At 36.8% G+C, this 27,552-nt stretch overlaps 1 protein-coding gene and 1 long non-coding RNA gene across 2 annotated transcripts in view; one reads left to right on the top strand and one right to left on the bottom strand.

Moving 5' to 3' along the window:
* LOC108703066 overlaps positions 1–14,762 on the top strand; it is a 38,632-nt gene extending 23,870 nt beyond the window's left edge. Inside the window, exons 4-5 of the long non-coding RNA XR_005964563.1 lie at positions 354–449; positions 14,378–14,762. This is a non-coding gene — a long non-coding RNA (uncharacterized LOC108703066). The remainder of the gene's footprint in view (positions 1–353; positions 450–14,377) is intronic.
* The window catches only part of klf7.S (Kruppel-like factor 7 (ubiquitous) S homeolog), an 86,119-nt gene extending 58,800 nt beyond the window's left edge, over positions 1–27,319 (bottom strand). Inside the window, 1 exon segment of the mRNA NM_001087437.1 lies at positions 26,840–27,319. Within this exon segment, the coding sequence (NP_001080906.1) occupies positions 26,840–26,941 (102 nt within the window). The 5' untranslated portion in view covers positions 26,942–27,319.
* Between the last annotated feature and the right edge of the window lie 233 nt (positions 27,320–27,552).

Genomic DNA, 27,552 nt, shown 5'->3' on the forward strand with positions numbered 1-27,552 from the left:
GTTAATAATGTACCCCTTACAAAAAGGTGGATGCTTAGCTGTAAAGGAGCATTTGTAAAAATGTTCAAATCTTAGAAAAATTTAAATATATGAAATTGCATTTCCCCATTCATGTGGGGAAAGTGATCAAAGTACTGATATAAAGAATACAATATCTGAATCCAGCTATTTGAATTGGGAACTTCTGATTTATTTGTGGATATCCAGTTACTTCCACAGGGAATCTGTATTTTCACATTTTCTTACGATGCACTGGCAGAGAAAGGGTTCCTTTTCTGCACATTAAATCTGTTTAATTTTGTAATTTTGTTTAATACCATGAAGGTGAAATTGACTTGTCATGTCTGTATTAGCTACAGAGACAGAAGTAAAAGGAGCAGGAGGGCAGAAAATCAGTGACAGATGGATGGGGAGCCAGGTGTCCGAATAGAGCAGCTTATGGTTAATTGGTAAGTAAGCAGCACAGCCAGTATTTTGAATCCCACTGCACTCTCTGGCAAATGAGGCATGGCAGATAACCCTGGAATGGGCACATCTGCACACATTTACAAGCTCTTATGTACCTGCTGAAATTTAGGCCAAATATGGTGACTGGACAAAACATGTTATAATCTGGAGTGCACTTCTACACATAGAGGCACATTGTGGTGACTGCACAAAACATATTATAATCTGGAGTGCACTTCTACACATAGAGGCACATTAATTGAAGGTCGAATTTCAAATTCATGTGAGTTTTTTAAAACTCTATGTTAAGCACAAAACAAAAACTGTGGTACTGTGTTGTATTGCAACAGCAACAGATGTGAAACCTGCAAATACATCCTATGCAAAGATCAAGTTGCTATACCAAATAACACAAACAGTATACACCATTCTGGACTACTATACGTGTGCTTCATCCAATGTGGTATACATGATTACATGTATTAGGTGCTCTACAGGAGGCATATACATTGGTGAAACAGGACAAAAACTTGATTAGAGTTTTTTCGCCGAAAGAAGAATGTCAGGAAGGCTACTAACATGTCCAAATTGATCCCTGGACGTCTTCCATTGACTTATACATGAACTTGGCAGGTTTTAGGTGGGGAATAGTCCAATTTGAGTTCTTATAGGGCCAGAGTATGATAAATCTCGAAATCTGAATTTGAATTAAAACTCAAATCGAGTTTGGATAATTCACAATAATTCACAATTCACAACCATTAATTTTTTTTTTAAAAATTGTATTCAAATTTTCAATTCCACCAACATATATATTCCAATTTCAATTGGAACAACATATACACAAGGTTTTGTTCTTTAGCCTCTGGGCCTTTGTCACACTGCTTACAGAGTCCTAATAGCACCAGAGCTTTTTTGGACAGCAACCAAATTAGATAATTAAATTTGCTGGACAATATTTTAAGTTGCTACAGTGGCATACAGTCTCTGTAACTGCTTTGCCTAGCAGGTGGCTACACTGTACATTACCCACTTTTTGGAGAAATGGCACCAAATTATCTGCATATTTATCTGCATATTTATGAAATGTAAATCCTCAAAAAACATATTACAGTGCACAGTATCTTTTCAGTCATTGAATGCAGGATATCCCTGACAGCTGGGAGAGCCTGTGCACTTATATAAATAATACCTGTGTGAGTTACAATCATACAGACTGAATATGTTCACAGAAACATATTTAATCTAGTATTTTTAAACGTAAAATATTTTATGCTAATAATTTGGGGGATCTCTTCGTCCACTTTGCTGTTTTTCCTTATTTCTATAACTTGCACTAAATTATTTCAAGACTCCCTATATGGAGATCACATATGGGCAGTGCACATGGGCAAAAAAATCCTCCCTGAGAATCCTGAATCTGCCCAGCAAGCGGCCCACAGTAATCTCAAACCAAAAGAACGTGATCATCTGCAGTTAGTGGAGCAACAATCCAAATGGTGTGTATTGTGTAGTGCAACTTGTGTCCATGTGTAGTTTGCAAAATTACACATTCTCCATCTGTATGAAGTGAGAAATATGCAGTATGCTTAATAAAAATTGTTGCAATTTTAATTCCATTTTTGTATCCTCCAATAAATGGACAATCTGGCAATACTACTATAAGCAATTTCCCATTCTTCTATTTGGACATGTATATGGTATTACTGTCTATCCTGAATATACTGTAAAACAACTTGATGATGTCTTATAGGTGTATTGATTACTTGGATGGAGAGAAAATTGTGCATTTACAGAAATCACATAAGAACTGTGCTAAAGGCACTTTCTAGTGCAGCTTATGCTTTATTATGATATATCGATATTTCGTCTGAAACCACCACCTCTGATGACTCTTACATATGTAACAGTGACACCCCTTACACCCTTTAATTGATAAGGGGCTGCAAACCCAGATGCCTCAAGTAACTACTGACATTTAGGTCATTAATAAATGAACAGAATGATGAAAACTGGTTATTTCATCTTAATTTTTCAAACTGAACAGCAACACAGTGCCTTGCCCTTAAAAAAACTGGGCTTTTTGTTTGTTTTCCTGTGGAAACATTCAGTTCAGTAGAACTTTTCTGTTAGTATGGGGGGGGGGGGAAATTACTATTCGGCCGAAACAAAAATGCATGCATACCCACAGGTGGTAATTAATTAATTAATTTGGAGTTACCAAATTTGATAACTTTACTGGTAGTCTGTTGGAAAGAAAGGCTAAAAACATAATTATCAAGCACACAATATATGTGAGTATATATGTATAGGTGTACATATAAAATACAGCATTTCTTCTTTCTCCTTTTTATCAGTCATTGCACTAACGTTCTTACAATCTATAAGGTTACAGAGTCAAAAAATATATAGTCAAAAAAAAAATATATATATATTGAACATTATTAATTTTAAGATAACTGACGTAGTGTCTTTTTATTCACTGAAGAACCTCTGTTCTTGGTGTTACTGTTCCTTTAAAAACAGTTGGAAATCATTAACTGAGGAGTCTGAGTCAAAATTTATGCCAAAGCCCCGGACATTAGCTACTTTTCCGTTGGGCTTCCTCATTTATTGTGCATTTTTTCAATAGTTTTCTATTTCTTTCCAAGTTGCAGCTGAATATGCTGTCTGGTTGTTATTGACCCAAGCAAACAAAAACAACTGAAAGACTTTGTAGCTTTATAATTTAAATATTATTCCTGTTTCATTGGATATTTTCCTTTTCAGGCTTTCTAGTAGTCATCTTCCATTTTGATTTAAAACTGCTAGCAGGGGGGGGGGGGGGGGATTAGCCCCTAGCAACCAAATAACAGTATAAATTCCAAGCTTGAAAGCAGCAGAACAAATGCATAAATAATTCAATTGTTGTATTTTCTGGGCTTCCATGTCAGAGACATAAACAGATCCTGCTGTTTTCGGATAAGGGATACTTACCTCATAAATCATATAGATACTGCATTTACATTTCTACAAAGGAGTATACACCAACATTGCTATACATGAGCGCAGATGTTTTCCCTGGCCAACTCTATGTCATACTTAAAGGAATAGCCCGTCCCAGTGCTCCCATCAGAAGGATCCTCCCCAAAGCTTTAAAAGCCCAACCCCACCCCCCAATCCATTGTCTTTTTGTCCTCCTGCTTCAGTTTATTTTTGCTGCTGTTGGAAGCAAGTTTTTCTTTTTAGCCTTGGAAAAGCATTAGGGTTTGCTGCAAAGCATCCTGGGGACTGGGGTTTTGATCCTTGAGATCTCCCCCCCCCCAAGCACATTGACTTATGTATAGGGTTGCCACCTTTTGATAAAATTTCTACCAGCCGGTGGTGGGAACAAAAGGGGCAGGCCATGTTGTAAAAGGGGTGGGCTGTGCCGTAAAAGGGGATGGAGACGAATCTCACAATGGCCAGAAGGCAGGTTGAGAAGCTGAGAAAAGTAACGTTTTGAGTTGGGGGACAGGCCAAGGACTTTTGTTAAGGGTATTACAAATTTAACGGCAACTACATTGCTGGTAAATTTGTTATACTGGCCACGGCATTGGCATGTGTTTTACCAACTAGGCCGGTAAAATAGGGTGGCAATCCTGCTCTTGTATGGAGTCATCAGTGTTTCTTCATTTGGATCAGGAAGGCACAGTGGTACTGTGACTAATATCATTGGTTTGTCCTTGATCCATGTGCACTCTCAGCCTGTTTGTAACCTGTCCGGTGGCAAGTGCTATGTCCCCATCCGTGTGCTGTAACTGAAGTTTCAGACCTGACCTGAAAAAAAAAAACAAAACAAACAAAAAACCCCCCCAAAAACCCTGTTTTTATCCAGGTTATTAGTCACAGTTTCATTATAACAAGTTATTATTTCTGCCATGGTAATCCTTATTGTTGACAGTAGGCGTGCAATCATTGCATGCTGGATTTTAGGGTCTATGTTACTTTGTAATTTGCCTAAAGGTGGCCATAGACTCAAAGATCCGCTCGTTTGGCGACATCGCCAAACGAGCGGATCTTTCCCCGATATGCCACTAACTGCATGGCTATATCGGGGGTAATTTGAACGTTCGGCCGTATGGCCGAACGATCGAATTACGATGCGCCAAGGGGCTCCGACCGGTCGGTTGGTTTAAAAATCAAACCTTCCCGATCGATATCGTGGCTAGATATCGATCGGGAAGACCCGTCGGAAGCCCCCATACACGGGCAGATAAGCTGTCAAATCGGTCCAACCGACCGATATCGGCAGCTTTATCTGCCCATGTATGGCCACCTTTACTAGTTGGGGTTGGTATCCTATATGTCACCTATATGTTAACAAAAGTTGTCTTATTGAGATTATACTTTTTAGACAAAGACTGCAGTGTTTGCCTTTAGTTAGGCCCTGGTTATGGCATGACTAACTATGGGTTTGGACATTCTAGTATAGGTAGTAGGGTGTTACTATATATCCCCATACCTAGATTAATTCTTATGTTGAATACTTAAGAATAGTCTTGGTGAAATATCTATGTTCCAGGCTGGAGTAATTCATAGTCCTAAAAAAAATAATCTCTAGCAGTATTACATTAGTTAGTTATACTTCTTGGCATCAGTCAATTTCCTTCCTATTTGATAGACTCACGTGGGAGCATGCCAAACAGGTTTTGGTTTTAGGCCCAATCTATGGGGTATGATAACTTTAATTCTGTCCAGGTCACATCCTTGAAGGCTCAAGAGAACTTTGCACAGGAAGATTTGCCTAGGCTGCTGTATGCTCCTAGATACCTCTCAGCGCAGGTAAATTATGCCTGCAGTGGCGGCAGTCCATCTATGTGAGTCACTCTATGAACTTTTCATTGATAAGGTGCATTGGTTATGGGCCAGGACAAATACAAGTTCCTTATGTGCTCTGTAGATTTTAGTATTGAAAAGACTGGGAGCTACACTAGGTTATGCTTTGTATCTGTAGTGTTATACATATCTGGGACATTTAGAATTCTAGTGATGGGATGTTTCTTTCCCCTACAAAGTCGTCTTTTGCAGGTGCCTTGCTTTTGAGCTATTTCCAAGAGTGCTCTTGTGGATGGTAGATGGTTGGCACAGCTGTGCTTTTAAGTAGTGGGAGTAAGACTCTGGAGAAGTGATATTCTGGCTTACAATGCTCTTTTCTTTCAGTGGTGTTAGTTCTCTCCTTTCAGGTGGAAGTGTCATGCTGGCTTTACACTCAGTGTAAAGTAGTGTGGGTTTTGCCTCTAAAGAGTCCTATTTCTTTTTCTTTCTCTGTGTTTCCTCTGCAGAAAGAGTTCACAGGTTCTCTACAAGGTTTTACTCTGTTCAAATGTGGAGGTTTCATTCTTCTGAGTTTTATCTGGAATAGATTACATTTGTGATCCAGGTTTCCTTATATGGAACAATTACCCTCCCATTGGGGATATATTCGGTTGCTAGGTTTCGGTAAGTATGACATGGAGTTGGCCAGGGAAATTTGTACCATATTTACTGTGATTTTTCTTCTTGGACAACTCCATATAATCGTTTCCATACATTTTTCGGTAGTTTCTAGAAGCTTATTACTAGACACCGGATTGGAGGGTGGTGTTGGGCTTTTAAAGCTTTGGGGAGGGTCCTTCTGATGTGAGCACTGGGGTAGAGCTATCCTGGTAAGTAAAACATGGAATTATCCAGGAAAGGAAAAACACAGTGATTATGGTACAATTTACCATTTTCTTTACCGTGGTTCCCACTGTAATACAATGCCTTGATTCAACAAACTTTTATTTACCAAGCACCTTTCCTTTATTATTTATATCCTATCCCAGGATACAAATACAATGATTTCAGAATTCAGTGCAAAGTAGGCAGAATTGTTTCCCTTTATATAGGATTACAGGAAATAAAAGCCCCAAAAATGTGCTATGGCAGCAAAATAAAATATCAGCAGTCTCTTACTGAAGTGATGTTTTTTTATAATACAGACTCAAGGCTGTTACATTTTTATTTTGTTTATTGAGTCTTTGTAAAAGAAAATGGTAATTTTTGAAGGCTGTCGTTAATAAAGAATGGTGATCCAAATTCTGAAAAAAAAAATTCTTATCCAGAGAAAACACCAGTTCCTGACATTCTGGATAACAGGTCCCATGCTTGTATATATAACATTTTAAACAGTAATAAATTAGCAAAAATGTTTCATCTATGTGTTTATCAAACAAATAAAAAGGTACACTTTTAATATCTCTACAGACTTTTTGAGAACAGTGTGCAACCTTTCTGCAGAGCTTTCAGTTGTACTGCTGAAGTATTTTAGCTGCTGCAGAACATCTTCACCAATAGAACATTAATAGATGTATAAATCAGTTTACCGTATATACTCGTGTATAAGCCGACCCGTGTATAAGCCGAGGTACCTAATTTACCTAAGAAAACTGGAAAAATGTATTGACTCGTGTATAAGCCTAGGGGCCCCATGTCAGATTTCAAAATGTGAATGTGTAAATGTGTAATCATGTTTTATGGCATAGAAATCTATCTAAAACTATTTAAAAGAGCCTCCCCATAATTCCATCAGCAGGAACATGACACTGCAAAAATATGCTTACCCTGAGAAGGATCAGTGTGGGCCAGGTTATAAATAGCCATTGAACCTCACATACTGGCACCCAGTACATTTGAATGTTGGAGATCCCTGTGACTCCCACCATAAGTCACAAGCTTGGCATGTTTCTATCTGACAACAGCAAGAACTTGCCAGGCAGCATTGTTCTCCGCCCTATGTACCTGGCGTAATGATGACAGAATGAAAGGGGAGTGACAAGGCAATTTATATGTACATGTACAGCTCCACAGATAGCACTCTGCTGCTGGCAAACTTGGAATCAAGCTTTAGGACCTTTTAACAATGGCCGCCAGGGGCCCTGTGAAAGAGCTGCAGGACGGTTCACTGTGTCCACTCTCCGGGCGGCGCGTCCTTCCCTGCCGGCGTAGATACCGTAGATATGCCCAGCAGTGCGACCCCCTGTGACCCGGCCCCAGCAGGACTGTCTGTGACGCCGCCCGGAGCAGGTCCAGGAGCTCCGGGCGGCGCGTCCTTCTCTGCCGGCGTAGATACCGTAGATATGCCCAGCAGTGCGACCCCCTGTGACCCGGCCCCAGCAGGACTGTCTGTGACGCCGCCCGGAGCAGGTCCAGGAGCTCCGGGCGGCGCGTCCTTCTCTGCCGGCGTAGATACCGTAGATATGCCCAGCAGTGCGACCCCCTGTGACCCGGGCGCCGCTACCCACGTGGCGGCCATGGGCGCCGCCATTTTGGGAGCGAACGCCGGCAGGGAAGGACGCGCCGCCCGGAGCTCCTGGACCTGCTCCGGGCGGCGTCACAGACAGTCCTGCTGGGGCCGGGTCACAGGGGGTCGCACTGCTGGGCATATCTACGGTATGACCCGTGTATAAGCCGAGGTTGAGTTTTTCAGCACATTTTGGGTGCTGAAAAACTCGGCTTATACGCGAGTATATACGGTAAATAGGGTTTTATGTTTTTTTTATTGAAAACTTTACAACAGTATGTTAACATAAATAAGACAAACATGTCAGACAATAACATAGGTGCTTTTTAAACCAAGTGCCTGGAACTGGTTTATTTCGCTCACATGGAACACAAGCAATGAGAAACCCTCTTTAAAAACCCGTTTTATGAATAACATGGCATTAGCAGATAATCACCTTCCCAAAAACTCATTAAACAAGCCCAGGGGCATGCTGGATTTTTATAGCAGAACTGCACATTTCCAGACTGCCATTGTACAGCTTTGTAAGGCAGTTTTATCAAAAATGGATTACAATTGATTAACACTCTGTTAAAAATGCATAGTAAATTGCTATGCTAATGAGCACAATTAGGCCATTAAGACCATGACAAGATATGCAAGTTACTGTATAATTCTGCACTAAAATAGAAAGGATTTTCTGCATATTGCGGGGTTTATGTAAATGTTTTAGTCTATTCAGGGATATGAAGTAGGCTGCAGTTAACCGGCTCAGTGCCAGTCATTTTTAAAAACTACATAACCACAACCTTTATTTGTACTCTTAGCAGACTAGTTTGGGGGGTTTTCCTAATACGAAATGTGTTAAACCTACCGAGCAGTGAACATCACTACTTCAAATTATCAGAGCTAAGAATGCCAGGAATCTATTGCTAATCTACACACCAAAGATATCAAATAGCAAGTATATGATCTGGCAGCCTCACTTCTTTCAGCAGACATGTATTTTGTATTTAATGACCTCAAAGTGTTAAGTTCACAAGTCTGCCCTTAATCACTGTGCAGAAGAACTGTGAGTTCATGAAAGATCAACCAGAAAATAAGCAAACAATAAAGGCTGCAAATCAGGATCTTTGCATTATGCTCATCTTTGTTGACACTCTCCTTTGTTCTACCATTGGCATGCAATACAATATGTTTCCCTTGAAAGAAACTTGAAGGAAAGAAAGTCATATATGACAGACAGATAAACAGTTAAATGGACACCCATTGACTTTAATGTGCGTCAAATGTCGCCAGCGTCAAAATGTGCGTTTCGTTAATTTTTCATCTGTTTCGTGAATTTCGCTTGAAATTCGAGAATTTCGTGGTGAAGCGAAACAAATTCGCCCATCACTAATAATGAAAAGTGATGCCATGTTGGTCACATGCCTCAATGAAACTTCTGCATTATAAAAATACAATCCATATACTCATAAACAATCGGAGTATATTAGAAATCACCTTGGCATTCCATTACTTTTTGTTAGGTCTATTTTACCACAATATTTGAAATTGAAATAAACTGAAAAATATTTTCAATTTACATTCTATATATTTTCGAACTTCTTTCCAGTCTAAATTTATGTTTTGAAAAGATCTTTATTCCCAAACTGCAATATTAGCGATTCCAAAGCAGAACTGCATTAACCCAATTAACTGGAAGTGATGCACCCTGAAACTTGCTATGAACCAGCCTAAAAAATAAGTAGGTAAGAGTGTTAAAATTTAATTTAGAAAATATATACACAGTGGCGCAGTTTAAAATGCAATTCTTCTATATGTATTTTTCATTAGCATATTCTATAAAACTGCCTCCACAGGGACTCTTCCATGGCTCACCACTGATTTTTACTAGCTTCCTGAAAGCCCTAATGCATTATTTACAATGAAATGTAAATAATAATTTTTCTTTGCAGACACCACCTTTAAATAGGATAATTATGGACAATTTTAAAATGCAGAGAAGCATTTCTAGCAAACTGAATGGTATCCTTTTCATAAGTCTTTCATTTTAAAAATGATGTGAAACCCTAAGGGGCCCATTTAAAAACAATCAAATTAAATTTTTTCCCACGAATCACGAAAAAATTGTGGTTTTCCTGTATTTCTAAAAATTTCTAAAAATGTGAGATTTAGTAATCTTCGCCAAACTTCGCCAAGTAAAAGTTGTCGAGCTGCTACAGGTCAATAGGATACTATTGGACCATTTTTTAACCAATAAGAATGTTAGTGGTTTACAGATACTATTACAGGTCAATGGGATACAGGACAATGGGATACTATTGGACCATTTTTTAACCAATAATTGAATTTTCAAAAAAACTATTTTTTTTTTAAAATTACCTCGAGGTTTGAGGTATTTTGTGGGTTTTTTTCGGATCGATGATTGTACGATTTCATAGTATGGAAAATCTACTCAGCAGCTTAATGTTGCAAAGGAGAAAATATATGCCTTGGGTGCTGAGGTTATATTATAAAATATAAATATACAAAGAAGTAATAGTTGTAAAATATGCATTAATGTTTGTGCGGTATTCAGCCGAATCTTTCGCAAAGGATTTGGGGGTTCGGCCAACTCCAAAATTTACCAGAAAAATAAGGATTATCATATACACTGTTTTCTGTAGAAAAATGCTTTTTTTCAAAATGAGCTTTTAATGCATTTTCAGGGCCATTAAAGGTATATAAAAAATCCATAATGCATTTTTTTGCCTCTACAGAAAAATGTTATAAACCCTACCATTCTTACCAATATGCCCTTTACAAATAGGGTACTAGTAAAATGAAGCTCATACAGTATGTTACTACAGAGACTTACAAAACAGTATGTAAGGATACTTACAAGGATTTAGAGGAATATCTGGTACTATATCAGCTATTCTTATTCAATTAACAGTTATGCAATGCTGAATGATCTGTTTATTTTTGTACTATGGAAGATGATAATCTAAATGCAAAAAAAAGAAGAAAACATGCACAAAGACACTAGCCACATGACAGAATATGACAAACACTATATTAAAAGCTTGTATAACCATAACTTATAAAAGACATTTTAAGTCCAGGGAGATCCATCCAAATTCTCAGAGTTATTCCCCACAATTGTTAAGGCTGGCTCGTCTTTACGTTAACTTTTAGTTTATTATAGAATTGCCCATTTTAAGCAACTTTTCAATTGTTTTTTATTATTTCTTTCTTTTAAATGAATCGCCTTATTCTTCTGACTCTTTCCAGATTTCAAATGGTAGTCACTGACCCCATCTAAAAACAAATGCTCTGTAAGGCTACAAATGTATTGCTGTTGCTACTTTTTACTACTCCTCTTTCTATTTGGGCCCTCTCCTATTAATATTCCATTTTCTTATTCAAATCGATGCATGGTTGCTATGGTAATTGCAAACTGCAGAGATGCGGAATAAAAAGCTAAAAAACTCAAAAAGAACAAATAATAAAAAATGAAATCCAAAAGCAAATAGTCTCAGAATATCACTCTCTCCTCATACTAAAAGTTAACTTGAAGGGTGAACAACCCCTTTTAAATTGCTGCAACCACAGCTCCAACATCAATAGGTGCGAGTCAAACAGTAGATAGGGTAGATGCACAGGCGCCAAGCAAAACCATAGGGAAGTGCAAGGAGTGTCTTTGGATGCAAGTATCTTAAATGAATGACAGCAATTTATACAATGACTGTTTTCACTGCATTCATAAATGAGACATATTTTAAGGTATAGCCAGGTTTTCAAAAGCAGTCCAGTCCCATATTCTCACCCTGCCTTCATTTGACCACCTATTCTTAGAGGGCTTGTTCCACAGTTTTTCAACACTACAGAAATGCATAGGTTAAGACTGATTCTGGTTGCATACAAAATAATTAGCTTTGATACTTTTAAACTGCAAGGAAAGGTAGAATGTGATAAAACAGACCTCAGTAGACGTATTGGCACTCATGGGGATTCACAACTAATTTTGCCTGCGTTAAAGGAAAACTATATCCCCCAAACAAAGTCTCTATAAAAATATATGGCATAAAACAGCTGATATGTAAAACCCTGCTTCATGTAATAATTTTTATAATAGTATACTTTTTAAAAGTATGTGCCATTGAGTAATCCTAAATAGAAAACTGCCATTTTAAAAAATAATGGCCGCCCCCTGGGATCATACGATTCACGTATCAAAAATTTTTTTGTGGCTCCCCTTCCTCCCCCCTACATTTCCTGACTCATGGCAACTTACCTAGACAGTGGGCACATGTGTAGGGCAAAATAAAAATTTTATTTGCTGATTTGAAGGTTTTCTAGGCATTTGTAGTGCAGATACGTGTTCCTCCATTGAAATTTGAATTTCGCGCCGTATGCAAATTAGCCTTCGCTAGCGTAACTTCGCTTTATATAGCAAATCAACGCTAGCGCAACTCCGCAACCTTACGCTACCCCTGTGCGCAACTTCGGATTTTAGTGAATTTGCGGAGCCCTGGCGAAACTACGCCTGGCGAAGTGCGGCGAAGTTGCGCCTGGCGCAACTTCGCATCTTAGTGAATTTGCCCCTATGTGTTTAAGGCATTAATACAAAGGCCATCCATTTCTGCCTAATTCAGTAGCAGCGGCATCCAAACTAAAATGTAAAGCCAAGAAAAAAAAGTGGATTGTTGTAAGATCACAGTGTCCTCTACATTTTGCTACAAAACAATTGTAGTTTTCCCCTTTAAAAGTCCAACCAGAAAAAAACTGGACTTTGATAAATAACCCCCTAAAAGTTTATATTATATAGTGTTAAAAGGAATTTCACAGCAACATGGAATCAAAGGTCAGAATAGTGTTTTGGAAGGACAATGGAATCAAAATTACTTTTTAATACTGGTTCGAAAAAAAGGTCATAAGGAACAAAATGGTATAGTCTTATCTGAAAGGAAAATATTAATTTTGCTGGAAGAAGAGCACGCTGTGCATTCTTTAAAATTATTTAAGACTCAGAAACCGACCATTTACAAAAGAGCTTGCAGCACAGTGCAAAAGGCATGTTACAAGTATGCCTCTACTGAAATGGCTCGAGAAAGGATAAAAAAAGTGATTTTTGTCTTCTATGAGTCGCACTGCAGAACTTACAAGTCCATTAGAAGATATATCAGTTGTGTTCTCCAGCCCATGCTGTTCAATAAAATTAAAATAAACCAAACAAGTACAAATTTAAAATGAGCTAAGTGCTCTAAGGCAATATGCAACTGATCTTTTCATTTTTTCATTATTTAACTTTTTTTGTTGTAATTCTCCAGTGTAGCATTAAAAATGGAAGCTTGAATGAATAAATGTGAGATAAATAGTAAAGAGCCTGCAATATAAATAGTATATGAGTTTGTTTAGATGCTATGATGTTCCAGTTTTGGAAATGACTAGCTATCTGTTCACCTGCCTGCAATTCTTCTCTTATTAATGGAAACTAAAAATCTAAGGGCCAGAAAGCTATTTGGTTATGATCACTCTCTTCCAAAAGTATTTATTAAAGTAAATACCGTGGGCAAAGTACAAGTTCAGGGACAAATTACAATATTTTTTTACTCAAATTGCAGCTTTTTCCTTATAGTTACCCGAACAATTGTGTATGGTTTTTATGTTTCATCTGCCAGATATTTTGTCCGATACATCAAAAAGGGTACGTATGCATTTGTGTTTGGTGTAAAACGGGTGCAGGGCATGGCTAGCATTTTCAGAGTGGGGGTTGTGTTATTTCCGGAGTATGTGTTCAAAGAGGAATTTGAATTTGGATTCACAAGGCCCAACTTGAGGCTGTTGGTGGTAGCTGCAATGTAACTCAGTGTCCATAGGCTCAATTGATCATCATTCAGCAGAAAAGGCTGCATGGAAAAGTTGGCATCAATGTTGAAGTGCAGTAGAGCATTGAGATACAAAACTATTATAGATTAAGTATTATGATTTTAATTATTATCAATAAATATTAGGGCTGGTAAAAATGAATACCTGGGGGCAATGTATTAATAGGGAAGAAAGACAAAATTTATAAGAAGGCCAGTATTCTTTCCCAGAAAAAGTAGTAACATAGACTCCATTACATCCATTTTAAAGTATCCGCACTTGCAGGTGCATTTAAAAATATATGTGTCATATTACAAATCCTCCACAAAACTGAAACCATAGGGCAACATACAAAGTGAAAGCAAAAAAAAAAAGGTAAAAAGGGGGAGCGTAGAAGAGAAAAGGGCAAGGAAAGATTACAATTTAAAAAAAAAAAATCAAAAAGTTCTAAAGAAGGTCTATACAGTAGCAGAAGATAAATGGTAATGGTTACAATAAAATAGCAGACTAGGGGAAAGCAAGAAGAGTTAAGACAAAAAAAATTGGTACATTTTAACACCAGAAACTCCCTGTAGAATGCAAAATGATTTGAAAGATAATGGGGTCGTTTAAGAAGGGTAGGCAGGAAACAGTGTGGAAAGCCCAAATTCAACGTCCAATGGAATTCCATTAAAGTTTTAGAAAACTACTAGTTAAAACTACTGTGGAGTGGATGATGGTCTAAGTAATTTTTTTAAAAACCAATACAATTTAGTTCAAGTTCCTACTCTCATAACTTTACTTCCAGCCCACTATGGGTTATTCCTTTCTTTGCAGGCAATAGCAATGGTTTCCACATCTAAAAGCCCTTCATCTGTTCCTGGAATAGCTATTTTTCCAGTGGAGACATCAACATATCTGGCACAGGCATAGAGGAAAAATTACTCAGCAGATGATGACCCCATATACAGTATTTCCAGGAGCCTTCTGAAGCAGAAAGTGGAAGTAGCCAAACTACTGAAAATGCAAACAATCTGTAATATTTATCAGTTACATTCAAAATACCTGAAAAGTCTATTGAATTGTTGTAAAAAAAAATACACACACTTTTTTTCCATTAGGTATTTAACAGATACAAATGAGTGAAGACATGGTTGGCATCCTTAGAATCCAGTCCTCAGTGTGTTTCTGTATTGCTAAATTAAATTTTAAAAATAAACATCTGTGGCTTAAGAACTATTTTTCCAAAAATGCTGTACAGTAATATAACAAAGCTTTCCCCACTCCCCTCCAGACATACATTTCTCACCAGAAGTGCATGTGTGTAAGGAAAATCCCTTCAATTCTACCAATCTGGTGAATTCTGAAAGGTTGCTAGCTGGGGTGCAATCCCCTCACAGTTACACCAATGATGTTGTACATCATTACAATTCCATTTGACAGTGGCAAAACCACTAAAGCAGGAGTCTAAGATATTCAATATGTCTGGGGTAACAAATAGGCCAAATAAATTAAGAGAATGAAGAAAGCTCTCCAGTTGCTGAATAAAAACTTTAGAATGCCTCAAACAGCCTTTAGGTTCAGGGTTGGCGGCTGGAGGACGTGTCTTAGCATAAATACAAAATGTTTTTATTATTATTATTTTATAATTTCATAGTACTTTGTACTTCTAACAAGGACTTTCTTCCACTCAGCTTTACTTTGCCCTAAAATGTTTCCTGGTTTCAGACAAATGTGAAACAAGGTGTAATTAATAGTTGCATTCAAAACAGAATGTTACTTTACTGGACCAGTTCTGTATAAATCAGTTTGCAAGCAGTTTGGTGAAGTGCAAAGGGGAAATAATATGATCAGTAATAAGCATGGGACTTTATCACCAGTAATCAAAAGTAATGGCTAAGGGAATGAAAGACATAATGGTAAAGCATACTGCTTCAAACAGAAATAGAAAGCAGAAATATCTATGTGGGGAATAGATATTACCTGTAAACATGATTTGAGTTCTATTTGAAAATGACTCATTTTATGCAGCAGGATACAGTGAAAGGAGAAAAAATAAATCTAATGAATTTACTATTTGCAAAGAAATCTGAAAGGCAAAGAGACAGTTTTAAAAGAGACAGACCGACAGACAGAGATAGATAGATATAATTTCACAAATGAGATGTGGTTACTGAGCATAAGATGGAAAAACAGAAGGAGCATAAGAAAAATATATATCAGTGAAATTCAATGCAGAAGAGAAGAAATCTGGCCAAAAATTAACAGATCAAATAGATTGTCCGTGTGTATGAAGTTCTGTTAAGCTGGTAACAATGTACTATAGCTTGGCTTGGGGATCGGTACATTGGCCGATGAAGTAAAGCGATGCCACGGTTTCTCTTCACTTCCTGCACTTCCAAACATTTGTCTGAATAACTAGAAAAAGAAAGGCATCTGCAAGGTGTATGGCCCTCCTGCTAGAGCCCTTCATAAAGTTGAAATCCATGCACATCCCAAACCCTCTGATCCACAACCCAACCCAGTCCCAACTACCTGCTTCACACCCCCACCAGACCAGAAAGCAGACCCTAACTACAGGGTATTAACTTTAATCCCATCTCTAAACAGCATAAACTGGAAAACATGTAACTCTCGAATGAGGGTGGCATCCCTGTGGGAGGTGGATCAACTAGATTACATAAAATTGTAGTTCCTTGGTTTGTAATTGTAGTCAAATTCCCCTAGATTGTTCCCCACTTATCCAAACAAGCTACCTTCTAACTGCCTGCATGGTCAGGAAAAAACACAAACATAATAGCCCCTACTTCAAAATATAAGAAAGACAATAATCATCAAAATTATAAATACAAAAAGAATGTTTGACTTCCCATGACTGATCTATGGTAAGTTTGGTTATTCTGCAGCAGAGCTACAATAATACAAGTTATGCATTCCATTTCCTTCCCAGCAAACTTTTTCACACTATTATACCAGTTAGATATACTAAAGGTCTATTGGCAGAAAAAGGTTAATGCTGAAACTAGTTGTGTCTAGATTAAAATAATTGTATGTGCATTCACTACCTATAGAACTACTCTACATTTTCTTTAGAACGTACACCATTTGTATGTCACAATGCATTATGCCTGTGTGTAGTAAGGTATATTTATGAACTAAAAAAAGTCACTTGGATGAGAGGTCAAATGTATTTAGATTAATCATAAGGTCCAATTGCTTTAGACTTACATACCTCCCAACATTTGATAAATGGAAAGAAGGATAAAAACATCTGCTACCCATTTTATGGCCACACCCCTAATACCATGTCCATTTTACAAAATCTGGCAGGTTATGAAAGTTTGAAATCATTTCTGGGTGTTTTACAGCCGTGTTTTAGGTGTAACAGTTTTGCTAATGACGGTGAAATTTAAGCTGCAAGTTTCAGTTCTCCCATGAGACTTGTTTATCTTAAAGTTACAATTGTATCTTTGCTTAGCTTAAATTGTTACAAATGTATCAAAATGCAGATTTAGTTTTAATGGCTCGCATGAGTTCTGAAGTAGTAAAATAGAAGTAGTAAAATATTGTTATAAAATAAGGCAGTACTCACTGAATAAAAATGTACACCTTTCTAAACACACCATTTATTTTACAATTTTTGTGGCATACATCATTTTACACAGCTTTATAAATAAGCTCAATAGTGTAGATACACTATTCCCATACATTTTTTTATTGCAAACCGGTGGTGATTGGTCATTTTTCTGAACCTTTGTCCAGTTTCTCGAATGTAAATAACTTTTCTAACACAGTACAATAAACTTCACCAGAGTTAATTCTGTAATGAAATAGCTGGTAAGTACAACAATGCTGAAACTTAAGCCTGGCTTCTTATATGTACTGATGACACAATGATATCAGGTGATGTAATAGTTTATATAATTGCTTTGTTTTGTCATGAAACCTAACCTTATCAGTCAGAACTATGCAAATATTTTCAAGGATTTTATTTTGAAACAGGATTCAATAACTTAAGCAGCCTTGCATGAAAAAGTCTCACACAGGTCAGAAATACCATTAATTATATATAAACATTTTGGAGATTTAATAAGTTTTCCTTGATAAAACAAATAAGTAGCAACTGCATATGTAGAGTAATCTTTTCTTCACTAATAGGATGATCAGGTTTATACAAGAGCAAAGCCTAATAAATTACATTCAATGCATTATAATGCTGCTTCTACTGTCAATGTCTAAGAACAAGGGTATAACACATTTTGGCAAAGTTCACTCAGTGCCCCATTAGTTGCTAATGAGTTCTTAGGGGTATCTGTACATGGATGTTTCTTCTGGCAGATTATCTGATTTAAATTCACTGTTTTGAAATTTTAGCATGAAAGATAAGAGGAGCTTCAAACTGATTTTTTATGTATCTTAGTAATCAACAGAGACATGTAGGCATTCATTCCTTACAAATGTCAATGTAAGAGAATAGGAATAGGCTTGAGAGGATCGTAACTGTACTAAAATCCCAAGGGAGCCAACAATCAACCAAAACATCTATACTGTATGTATAGTATATAACATGTGGGACCCTTGCTTAAAGAGGGATGCAACATAAAATGTATAACTATGCAGTTTATAAAGATAAGAAGCCATTTGTCTCTATAAGAGACACAATCCAATAATTTAAAGGGGTTGCTTACTTCTCAAACCTTTTTTCAGTTCAAGTGTTTTCAGATAGTTCACCAAAAATAAACACTTTTTCCAATTACTTTCTATTTGTGACTATTTTCTAAAACTGAATTGTTTATAGTTTCATTTTCACCTTCATTTTCATCTTCTTTAAGCAGCACTGGGAGGGGGACTCTGTAAACTGTTCTAAATTGATACATTTAGTTGATACATTTCTTATCTTTTTTACCTGCTGAGTAAAATTCTTAGTTTCATTAATGGCAGAAGATATAACAGATACAATAGTTGCTAATACGCCACAGATACTACTGAGAAATGTATCAACTAAATGTAGAAATGGTAACAGTTCAGAATCTGCACCCATATTAGAGCGCATGCACAAATGCGCGTCTGACTTCACAAGCATGCGCATAATGAGCAAGTTGCAGCATTCGTTCATTTGCTTTTCATGAAATATATACTTATCTAATAGTATATGCCAGTGGATAGTCCCAAATTCAAAAACTGCCAGTTCAAAAACAAAGCTAGATTATGAGTCACTGTGCTGCAAACCAAGGGCATGCATCCTTGCACAGCTATGCTATGGCCAGGGGTGTAAAAAGAGAGGCCCGGCCCGCATAGACTCTCCTGCCGCATGCTTCCACAGGCACAAGAGCGTCAATTAAAAGAAGAAGAACAAATAACAGACCTGTGGGATTTGAATTACAGATAAGACATTTTAACCAGGTATGCCAAATTTACATCTCTAAAGTTGTTACCAACTTGGAAGCACACAACAGAGGGAAAAATGTGAGTATTGTATGCTTAGTTGTTGCATCTGTCCACAAGATTTGGTACCATTACAGTTTTGTGGTTGCAGCAATATGTACACACATGCACCCATACAGCTCTAAGGCTAGAGGCTCGTAGCCACACTAGAAGGCTCATTTACCCCCGTAAGTGCAGTTAGCAAAGTGCAATTTTCAGCACTACTGTCTTTTTCCCCCTCACAGTGTAACATTTTTTACATTGTAAAGCGCAAGGTGCCCATTGCACTTGCGTTTAACATTAAACCCTCCTAAGTTACTATATGGTAAAAAGTAGGGATGCACCAAATCCAGGATTCTGTTCGGGATTCAGCCTTTTTCAGCAGGAACCAGATCTTTTTCAGCAGGCCTAAACCAAATCCGAATCCTAATTTGCATATGCAAATGCAAATAAGGAGCGGGGAGGGAAATCAAATTTTACAAAAAATAAAAAATGTTTTCCCCTTCCCATCCCTAATTTGCTTATGCAAATTTGGATTCAGATTCAGTTCGGTATTCAGCCGAATATTTCGCAAAGGATTTGGGGGTTCGGCCGAATACAAAATAGTGGATTCGGTGCATCCCAACTAAAAAGCATTCAAGTAAAAAATCGCCTGTCCTCAGCTAGAGCAGTCACTGCTAAATACCAAACTGCCTTTGGAGCCGCTGTTACCACAATTAATATTTCTGGAAACACAGGTACTATAGGCAAACAGCTCCCAGAAAAGAACATCACCATGTGCAATGCCAGGCACCAGATGAAGTGGTGACAGGTTGCCACAATGGACATTATTATTACTTGGTACAAGTAACTGAGCCATGATAATTCAAACCCAATTGTCATGAAATATAAAAAAGGAAAGTATCTTTGTGCTGTTTTTAAATGATTATATTATTATAGCACCAATATAATGCAAAATGCTCACCTTGGCTCTTAGTCATTGGATGGCTAAAGAAAGTTCTATGTTCTTAAACCTCAATTTGTACAATGGCATTCATAGTCAAGAAAAAATGTAATTTGATTATTTTCCTGTTTTTCTGTTTTCAAAAAATGTACAGTGAAGTCTTTCCAGCATATTACACTGTAATACAAAGTCAGGGAACACAGATGACTTTCTCTTTCCTCTTCGCAATGTCAAAACAAACCAGCCACATCCATAATGAAATAAACTTGTCTCTGGCAAAAGAAAAAAAAATTGCCAGAGTTCTTTTTACATACAGCTCAGACACCAGAAGAAATGTCGGATGCCTGTCTAGACATATTTTTCAAGATCAATATGTTCTTGCTAGGTATTGAGTAGAATAATAATAATAATAATAATAAACAATAACAACAATAATAATTATAAAAAATATTTCAGAATCTTCATGTAAGAAAAGGCAATGGATAAGTGCATACACAGCAACTGACAAATCGTCTTTTTTAATTTATAATTTAGTTCTGCTAGATAAAATAACTACAAAATGCTTCAAATATGAGAAAGTCTGGTTTGGACATGTAATTAAAGGAAAACTATACCCCCAAAATGAATACTTGAACAACAGATATAGTATATATTATATAAGTATATTATTATGAAACTGGTTTATTTACATGGAGCAGGGTTTTACATATGAGCTGTTTTGTGCATTAAATTGTTTGAGGGGTATAGTTTTCCTTTAATATACAATGGCTTCATAAAACTGTTTTACAAATAAATCCAATGGGCAATCTCAAAACAATTAGTGAATTTAAACACACTTCCCAGACAGATGGAAACTCTGTTATGAGAGAAACAGAATTTAAGAAGAATGACTTCTACAAGACTGGATATAAAATAACTCACTCCAGGTTGAATTATGCTGTAATAAGTATTACTTAAGGAAGCAAACAACCAGTCAGGAGAAAAATAGGAAACGGCAATAGTGGACCTGATTATTTTTATCTGTCCTTTAAATTGACCATGGCTATTTTCATTCTAAATAGGGACATGTATAAATCTGTCAAACAGATTTTAAAAATCACTGACCATCTGGGCACATTCATGAACAGTCCACAGAGTGAGTTTGAACCAGAGCCCCAGAATTACAGAAATATTCAATATACTTCTTGCCTATTAATGTTAGACATAGCGTATCTATGTTTTTTGTTATTTCTTGCACAAAAACAGGACAAATTCTGAAACGGAAATAGTCACATTCTACTTCCTAGTTCAGTCAAACACAATAAAACAAATTACCAGTCTACCGACAATACCTCTGCATAAACAAACACCTCTGTCTACTTGATTCCTAGCATGTTCTAGTGACAATGTAACCAAAAGGACCAGAATTTGCATTGTTGACATAAATGCATGCTTAAAATGGATGAAAAAAAAGTAAACAAAAATCTCAATAGCACTACAGTAGAATTTTGTTTAAATGGGACTTTGCATTTGTTATTAAAATGTGTGTAATGCAGTACTCAAACAAAATAATGTATGCTATCTTGGTGGTCACTAGTCCTTTAGAATATAGTTATTACACTAGATGAACTTACATTTCAGTGTCATTGTGCCAGCAGCAGCATACAGCAGGCAACGTTTCAGAATAATATAGAAAGAAACCAACAAGTCAGGGATAGCAAAATAAGATTAAGTAGCGTGTGTCATTGATTTTAAATAATTCACCTTTATCATTATTGGCCTATTAAAAATCTGGATAGGCCTACACACTAATAAAAAAAGTATTTAGCAAATTTAAGGTTTAGATTTATAATAAAAATCCATGTTAATTAAATCAAAGCATGGACAGACTTTGTGATCCATCTTACTTCCATGAGACCTTACCATAAAAAATGCATTTACTAATTGTATCTGCTTTTTTTTTTTTACAACATAATAAAGTGAGGAGTCATTTGTAGCAAGACCTCTAGTGCAGTCCTATCTATTGCTGATATTGTGAGCTTACAGAATTTAAATTAAACAATATCAATGGATGCCATGAAGCCCTATATTTTAAAAATTGAATTTTTGTGCAATGACCAAAAAAATATATGCACTTATTAGTATAACACCATTTCTCAAACTGCATCTCAATAACATTTGTGATATGCAAGTTTCTTTTCATGCACAGATGATAAAGAAATATTGGTTAACACTTGAAAAACAACTAGCAGTCTATCTAGAGTCACATGGTTTGATTATTTGCCCGATATACCTCTAACTCAACAATTTCTGCTGGGGTCAGTAGGTTTTGTGACTGCAGTTGTGAAGGGTAAGCTAGCTCCCTGTAAATGACTAATGACATCTTAATTAGCTCACTTTGATTGGATGATGATCAAACAGGTAAGCAACTTAATCGCTGTATGTGTGATACATGGCTAAGGCAAAACAGACGCCGTCTTCAATTCGCAAGCGTCAAAATTTATGCCCGCACGAATATAGACGCCGGCATCAATTAAACGGACGCCCATTGACTTTAATGTGTGTCAAATGTCATTGGTGTTGGAATTCTTGACTGCGTCAATTTTGTCATCCGCGAATTGACACCGTCAAAATTTGAGTTTCGCAAATTTTCCACCCGTTTCACTAATTTTGCGGGAAATTTAAACATGAACTCGATCATTACAGTTTTTTCTCTGTCATTTTTCATTACAATTTTTCACATTCTGATTTTTTCATAAATACCCAAACATTTGAAAATTCTACTAACTCACAAATTTGATTCTTGATAAATATGCCCCTAAGTTTTGTGTTTTTTGGTATATAGCAATAAAAGGTCCACAGCTTCAACTGCAAGTACTTGCTGTCCAGGACTGTCACATGTGCATTACAGATTCTCAGGGACAGAAGGTGCTTAATGGCCATGTTTCTTTGTGAGGCAACTTCAGGCGGAAATCCAAAGCGATTTGTATGCCATCCCGCCAAAGCGATTTGTATGCCATCGTATTCTTGCCGACTGAAGGCATTTGGGGAGATTAGTAGCCCGCAGCAGAGATTTGACGCTGGGCAACTAATCTCCCTGTCTGTTGCCCTGAGTCTGCAATGAATGTATGTAGTCCTGGTCAGCAAGTACCTGACCTGGTGTCATGACATTTTGGGTAAGAGTACTGCAAGCAGAAAATATGAACATCCCTGATTACAAGGGGGGTGGTTTAGCTAAACATACCTTTGTACCTTTTCTGTGTCCTATCAGGCTGCAACTCTGGTCTTCTGGATGTAAATTTAACCACAGGAACATAGAGGAGTAATATGCATGTCTCCATGCCTGACATGAGGAATGCTTCTTAATAAACTATTGACCAAAACTAGGCAGAGCCTTAAGTGACAGCACTGGCTATAATGACATAGTCTAATCTTAGTTATGCTAAATTTCTTATTAGATATCAAAAATATTTTAAGAGCAACAACAAACAATCTATGTGTATCCAATATGTATTCCTTTTATCCCTTTAAGATAAAAGCAAGTATCAGATCTGTCTTAAAATAATATTAAAACTGTGCATGTCACAAGCTTTCAAAAATATATGAGCAGCCATGGTCACACATGATTGCAACATTTTTCCTAGAGGAGGACTAAAGAAAAGAAAAAAATATTTTGTGAAAGCACATCAACCCAACAGCAGCATTACACCCCAACAAATAATCCATTACTATTGAAATACCTGGCAGTATGGAATACATGGTTCCATGAGTCTTTCCAGACTAATAGGATTAAATGACAAGGATATTATTTGCATCACGATATGCAATAATGATGTATTGAAAAGGGCTTCATATGTTCTGTATCCATGAAATGCAACAAATCCTATACCCTAGACCAAATTTAAGGTTCAGCTTACTGTGACACCCCCAAGGACTGCCAGAAGTACCACATAATTACCACACAACAAACGACAATGCAAAATAGATTCAAAAGCACCAAAACATTTATTTTTATACATTAAAACATAATTTCTCATTTCAATCTGCAACCCTCCAGTTGTTATGCAACTACATAAACCAGCCCACTGAAAGCCTGCATGTTGCTCATCAGTTTTTTTTTATTATATTAACTGCTTTATAGACTACAAATATATTTTAAAAAGCAGAAAAAATATGAAATTCAACTTTTTCACATAATATTATTTCTAAAGGTCGCAATCAGTGAAATATTTAAAAAAAATACAGAGATTCTCAAGACTATAAATTATGCATTATTCTTTGAAGATTTTGCTCTGCATACAAATTCACTATTCTTTTTCACATATTGGCCCTAATGTATTATATCCAAATTGGTCATAAAAAAAAAAAAAATTATGCTAATGGAGTTACAAGGCAACACAGGCTTGTATACAAGCAGAATGTATACAGACTTTAGAAACTAATGGTTTTGCAAGTGATTTCATGCTGAATTATTAAAACATCAGGGCATTACTCCCAGGGTCTTATTTTAATTATTTATATCTGTGCTTCAAAACAGACAAGCCATTTTATTCTAAAACCTCTCTTTGTTTGAAATAACAGCAAAACATTGACAATCGATTCTTTTAAAATTTAGTAATGAAAAGTAAAAACAAATATGAAAAACACTGCTACACAGTTTACACCATGAATCAGTCAGGTAGTCATTAAATGCAAATATTTCTGATAAGATTCTGCCACCCATGTGGTTTTAGGCCACACTGTTGAACTCAAAAGAAAAGAAGCCTAGTCAGCCTTTTCACATATCTTCAATGACAAAATGAAGAACAGTGACTCTCACATTTTTACATTCAATACACAAGTGATGACGACTGTAAAGGGGAGAAAGGTTGGCAATCTGAATGTGTTAATATCTTTTTTTCCTAGAATCCCATGTGTAGCAGAAATATGATCTGACATAGGGGAAGAAAAAAAAAACCTGACACAATAGAAACATCCAGGCTGAAGTATTAATAGAGTGTCTAGACCATTATAAAGTCTACCACACTTTTTTTTGTTACACAAACTACGAATCATCAGTGCAAACACCAAAACACAATAATATACATAAAATGACATCTAAGAAATATCTTCCATTTTATTCCTTGAGACAACATGGCTCCCTTTTTCATTGCTCCGTGTAAAATCCACACACACATATATATGGAAAAGTCAATGAAAGAGCAGGTGCCATAAACTTACAATGATGGCACCAAATTTCAACCTGTCCCACTCAGTAAGCCGGAAACATTGTTCTAGCTAATTTTTGATTTCTCAGCTTGTCAGTTTTTTAAACAGGAAAAAAGCAGCCACAGACTGCCATTTTAAACGCATACACAGCCAACAGTCGACTTTTTAAAGGATGCAGAAAACAACCCCATGAAACTAGGCAAGCTTCTCATTATTATGATTCAGGACATCTAAATGAGAATCCTACTGTACTTTGATCTATTGTTCTAAAGTGCAAATGGTTTCCTACTGGGGAGGGCAACAGCTGCAGCCAAAGTATCACATACAATATGCCTTGGGCATGCTGGCTATGTCAACAGATAATCTTGCATTGTGCTGTCTAGACTATTATTAATATGCAACTGATTCAGGGTACTGGCCTTACAAGTAGCATATTTTAAGGGGGGGGGGGTTTAAAACATCTTTATAATCACTTTAATTGGCCTGCCCACTAAACAAGGCAGCAGGCCTTTTGCTTACCATTCCAAAGGTATACATACATATAGTGGAAATAATATGAACTACAGAATTAATTTTTGACATAATAAGCACTGCACATCAAAGTGACAGTGTTAATTATGCAGATTCTGCACCCAGCTACACAACTTTTTCTGATGTTACAACCACTACAAAGACTCAATAAAAAATCTTACCAGCAAACAAAGGTTTAAATTGAATCAAATGGTCATATATGCCTTTTAGTTACTGCACATTCAATGGAGAGTTGGCATAGTACAACAATCTCTGAGTTTCACTTTAATACCACATGAACAGCAAAATATATATATAAAAAAAAAATCATCATTCTGCCTTGAAAGGAAGCCGATGTGATTGTAGGTCCTTGTGACATTTATCTGCTTTAACCCTCCAGCATATTCACCAAGTGGTTGTAAGGTTTAGAAATTCATCCATCAACCCATATCTGTGAAGCAGCACACAGCAGGTCGGTTTGAAGTACAAACCAGCAGCACAACTCTTTTGTTTAATACTGTAAGTGAGTTTTCATTCTAAAGCATCTATCGTGCTACAGTATTTCATCAGCACCTTGGAAAAATAGGATTTTTGCCCAGCATGAATGAAAACACAATAGATCAAAGGGATATCACGGATATACACGTGTCTTTGCTCTATAAATACTTTTATATGGAAGATAATTAACAATATGGCATGCACTAAGACTCAAGATGAACGAATCACATTTCTCAGTAAACCATTAGAATTCCTTTTACCGTAATCGTTGAGAGATAAAAAAAAAAATGATGCTAGTCTGTGAAAATGACACTGGGTTTTGCTGATTAAGCATGTTGCTTTGGGGAAATCTCTATCATTGCTGAAATGACACACTGCTTTGAAACATCCTGATTCTGTAGATTGATTGTAACAATGTAACCCACTATGCAAAAAAGACATTGTATCTGGTGGCTATTACAGATTTTATTCAGAGTACTCGTTAGCCCCCCAACTCCTTCTTTTATGAGAGTATTTAAATGCAATTAAATCCACACACACAGGCTGATGAAAACCTGATGCATTTTTGGAAATGGGATCCGAGGGCTGGAGTGGAATGCTATGTATTGCTTATAGGAGCTGCTGGTGATTATTTTGCAAGGTGCCATGGAAAATCCAGGCTAGGATGTGAAAGTGAATGTAATGTGCGTGTGAGTGAGTGCAGTTAAAGATTTACAGGATTAATTTAAATCATTCACCTGCTGCCAATTTTCCTCCAGGGATGGCATTGCTGAGAAGTAGCCCGTGTCATGTACAATCTGGAGCTCCTGGAATATACTATAACTAGCCAAAACATCCATGTTTGCTATGCAAGAAAAAAAAAATATGTATATTCCTTGATCGCTGTCCTCTTAAAATAGATCCACAGTCCCCCCCCACACTTTTTTTTTTTTTTTAAATTGTTTTGTGTTGGTTGTTACAGTCAATGGAGATGACAGGGGGGAAAAAATCATAGAAGTGCTGCTCACTCCAACCCAAGCATGTGAAAAATAGGAAGGATGCTTAAGAGACAGAAATGGGAAAAAAATGAAATAATAATAAAAAAAAAGTCAACATCCAGTGTGGTTATGGGAGGCAAGAAATCCTTTTGCAAAGGCTGTGGTCACTCCAGAGCTTGTGCCAGAAAGAAAGATGCACTGACATCTATTTGTGTACTAGTGCTGCCTGCTCCTGGATCCAATCTTTGCTCTCTATTTTAGGAGGAAGGGGGAGAAAAAAAAAAGCTTTGCATTTTCCCCTCTCGCGAGCTTTTTTTTTCTCTCTCTTTCCCTTGATTCTTAAGAGACTTTTCTCCCCCTCCTTCAGATCTGGGAGATGAGCGAACGCCTCCTCTTGCTCGTCTTTTCTCAACCATCCCTCCTTTTTTTTTTTTTATCTCATGCGCAGGCGCGAAAAATTCTAGGAAAAAGCT

This window comes from Xenopus laevis, chromosome 9_10S, assembly GCF_017654675.1.
Source record: "Xenopus laevis strain J_2021 chromosome 9_10S, Xenopus_laevis_v10.1, whole genome shotgun sequence".
Lineage (NCBI taxonomy): Eukaryota > Metazoa > Chordata > Amphibia > Anura > Pipidae > Xenopus > Xenopus laevis.